General features: G+C 47.2%; 1 protein-coding gene across 1 annotated transcript in view; it reads right to left on the reverse strand.

The window, feature by feature from the left end:
• OBSCN (obscurin, cytoskeletal calmodulin and titin-interacting RhoGEF) overlaps positions 1–3,580 on the reverse strand; it is a 225,824-nt gene that overhangs the window by 25,649 nt on the left and 196,595 nt on the right. Inside the window, exons 73-74 of the mRNA XM_010847289.1 lie at positions 267–345; positions 5–25 (exon numbers count right to left, since the gene is read on the reverse strand). Coding sequence (XP_010845591.1) covers positions 5–25; positions 267–345 — 100 coding nt within the window. The remainder of the gene's footprint in view (positions 1–4; positions 26–266; positions 346–3,580) is intronic.

Genomic DNA, 3,580 nt, shown 5'->3' on the forward strand with positions numbered 1-3,580 from the left:
AGACTCTGTCCCCTCTTGTTCCCGGCTGGCGGGAAGAACAAAAAAGTGGAAGCCGTGAGGAGGACGAGTGAGGGCTCCGGGACAGGAGGGGTCTGGGGTTGGGGTGGGTCAGTCCTGAGTTCTCCTCTGTGCTGGTGGAGGGTACGGTGGGCTGGCTGAAGCCACCACACCTGGGATGCTGTCAGTCCAAGCCACCACTGCCACCCCCGCAAGGACCCGGGACCACCAGCCCACTGGGCGCTGCCCGCCTCTGCCTGGCCCTCTACCTGGACAGGTAGCCCTGGGCACTGAAGTAGGACGAGGTCTCCGTGGCGTCCGCAGCAGTGTCATAGTCAGTGCTGGTCACTGCGGGTGAAGGGTGGGGCTGAAGCAAGGCCTGAGCCTCATCTTCTTCCCAGGCATGAGCCCCACCCCCAGAGGGCACCCGATTCTCACTGTGCAGCCACTCCCCGGGGACACTCACACTTCTGCACTTCTGAGTCAGAAGGAACCGGGTATGCGGCTACCTGCGGCCCCTCCCTGTCCCCAGGCTACTTACCAGCCCATGTTTCCAGGCCTGAAACTGACTTCAAGACCCAACAAATTATCAATACTGGGCTTCATAATAGCAGACAGTGGCAATTAACATAGTTCACTCCTTAGTTCCAACCAACTAAGGAACAAGGGTGACCCAGGTCTCAAAACCAGCAGCTGGTTTTCTCTTAGAGCCACAATGGAGAATAAGGGCTAAATTTATCTTCTGCTGAAGCCTGAGTGCTGTATCCGCCCCCCAGATTCATATGTTCAAGTCCATACTCCTACCAGGATGGTGTCTGAAGTTGGGACCTTTTCAAGGTGATCAGGCTTAGATGAGGTCATAAGGGTGGAGCCTCATGAATAGGATTAGTGCCCTAATAAGAAGGGACGCCTTCTGCCGGGAGCCGGCATATTGCATATTGAGTGCATATTGCATATTGAGTGCAGCACTTTCCACAGCATCATCTTTCAGGATCTGGAATAGCTCAACTGGAATTCTATCACTGCCGGGAGCCAGCGTGAGGAACTCCGCCCATGACAAAGGTCATGAGGAAGGAGGCTCAGCATACGCAAAGGCAGGAGCGAGCCTCAGGAGTCCCCCATCTACCCCCAAAACCAGAGTCTGCCTACTTTCTGCTTTGTGCTTTCACCTACACCTCTGACTTTACGGGGGGCTGTCCCCCACTACCTCTCTCTGAAAAAATGAGTTAGCTTACAGCTCCAGTTAATAATTCCTGGGTGTGACAGTGTTCAACCTACAAACTCCTTTGGAAGTCCTCTAGCCTGCCTGAATAGGTTTTTCCGGCCACATGTGATTGTTCAGAACCTCCCAACTGTGAGAGGCAGGAGATGTTCTAAACTGTCTAAACACAGATTCTTTTGAGTAGTTAGAAGACTGATTAGAAATTGTATTGGTGAAGGGATTTTCACTTGTTGGGCCAATGTTTGCTGCTAAGTTTCCATATCCCTTACCTGCTGTGTCCCTGGCAGTGTATTGATTAATATAATTGGTGTAAGTAGTAGCTTTAATGTTTGTAACCTGGGACCCTTGAGTTAATTCTTCTTCTTGTTATAGCCCACCACACCTTTGCTCTGTAGGAATGCTAGCGTTTATCTAATGCTTTTGGAGGGTGGCTCCTGTACCAATCACCTTTAGAGAAAAATAAGTTTTCTGAAGAAAGGGTCTTAAAATGTTAACAGGCCTCCGGGCCAGAAGATGATGTAAATCACCTAAGCTTTTGCATATGATAAGTTTGCAGGAAGAAAGCCTGGCTTGCTGCCTGACTCTACCCCTTCCCCCATTATCCTCTATGCATAACTTAAGGTATAAAAACTACTTTGGAAAATAAAGTGCGGGCCTTGTTCACTGAAACTTGGTCTCCCCATGTCCCGCTCTCTCTAAAATTCTGGCTGAGTCTCCATCTGGAGCGCAGAACCCACCATGCTTGCTAATTATGCCTGGGCTTCTAAGATCCGACCGGGGAGGCCTCAGTGTCTCCTCTCTTTTGGGAGAACGGAAGGATGCCTGCGGCCTACGCAAGTGGTGCAAACTTCTTGTCTTGAAGTTTTATTGGTCTCCCGCGTAAACCAAGCTACTCAGCCTCTTTTCTCCACTGAATTTTCCTACTGAGCTATCCTCATCCTATTACTCTTTATATCTTTGATAAAATATTTAAATACATAGGTCGCCGACGCCATCCCCGCTTCAAATACCCTGGATCAGCCGGGGCTGGTCCCCGGCAGCCTTCTCCCTTCCACCATGTGAGAACACAGAGAGAAGACAGCTGTTGGCCACTTGGAAGAGGACTGTCACCAGCACCCTTCCGTTTCCATAACTTCAGGCAGTGCTGCCCCGTCTATGGGACTTTGTTATAACAGCCTGAAATAAGATACCCACCCCCAAAACAACCAAAGGAAAACAAACACAATAAAGAAAATAATGGCCATGATGCAGTGATTTATAATAAGAAACAGAAGTTTGGTCTTCCTCCTGTTCCTGACTCAGAGTTCCTACACACTTGGAATTTCCTAACTGGACAGGCGTAGAGGTGGGGACTTTTTTTTCTAATTTATTTTAATTGGAGGCTAATTACTTTACAATATTGTGGTGGTTTTTTGCCATACATTGACATGAATCAGCCATGGGTGTACATGTGTTCCCCTTCCTGAATCCCTCCTCCCACCTCCCTCCCCATCCTATCCCTCAGGGTCATCCCAGTGCACCAGCCCTGAGCACCCTGTCTCATGCATTGAACCTGGACTGGCGATCTGTTTCACATATCATTACATAACATATATTAATACATGTTTCAATGCTATTCTCTCAAATCATCCCACCCTTGCCCTCTCCCACAGAGTCCAAAAGTCTGTTTACATCTGTGTCTCTTTTGCTGTCTGGCATATAGGGTCATCGTTACCATCTTTCTAAATTCCATATATATGCGGTAGTATACTGTATTGGTGTTTTTCTTTCTGACTTACTTCACTCTGAATAATAGGCTCCAGTTACATCCACCTCATTAGAACTGATTCAAATGCATTCTTTTAAATAGCTGTAATATTCCATTATGAACCACAGCTTTCTTATCCATTTGTCTGCTGATGGACATCTATCTACATTGCTTCCATGTTCTGGCTACTGTAAACAGTGCTGCGATGAACATTGGGGTACATGTGTCTCTTTCAGTTATGGTTTCCTCAGTGTGTATGCCCAGAAGTGGGATTGCTGGGTCATATGGCAGTTCTATTTCCACTTTTTTTAAAGGAATCTCCACACTGTTCTCCATAGTGGCTGTACCAGTTTTCATTCCCACCAACAGTGTAAGAGGGTTCCCTTTTCTCCGCACCCTCTCCAGCATTTATTGTTTGTAGACTTTTTGATAGCAGCCATTCTGACTGGCATGAGATGGTATCTCATTGTGGTTTTGATTTGCATTTCTCTGATAATGAATGATGTTGAGCATCTTTTCATGTGTTTGTTAGCCATCTGCATGTTTTCTTTGGAGAAATGTCTGTTTAGTTCTTTGGCCCATTTTTTGATTGGGTCATTTACTTTTCTGGAATT

This window comes from Bison bison, unplaced genomic scaffold (genome assembly GCF_000754665.1).
Source record: "Bison bison bison isolate TAMUID 2011002044 unplaced genomic scaffold, Bison_UMD1.0 scf7180017864248, whole genome shotgun sequence".
NCBI lineage: Eukaryota > Metazoa > Chordata > Mammalia > Artiodactyla > Bovidae > Bison > Bison bison.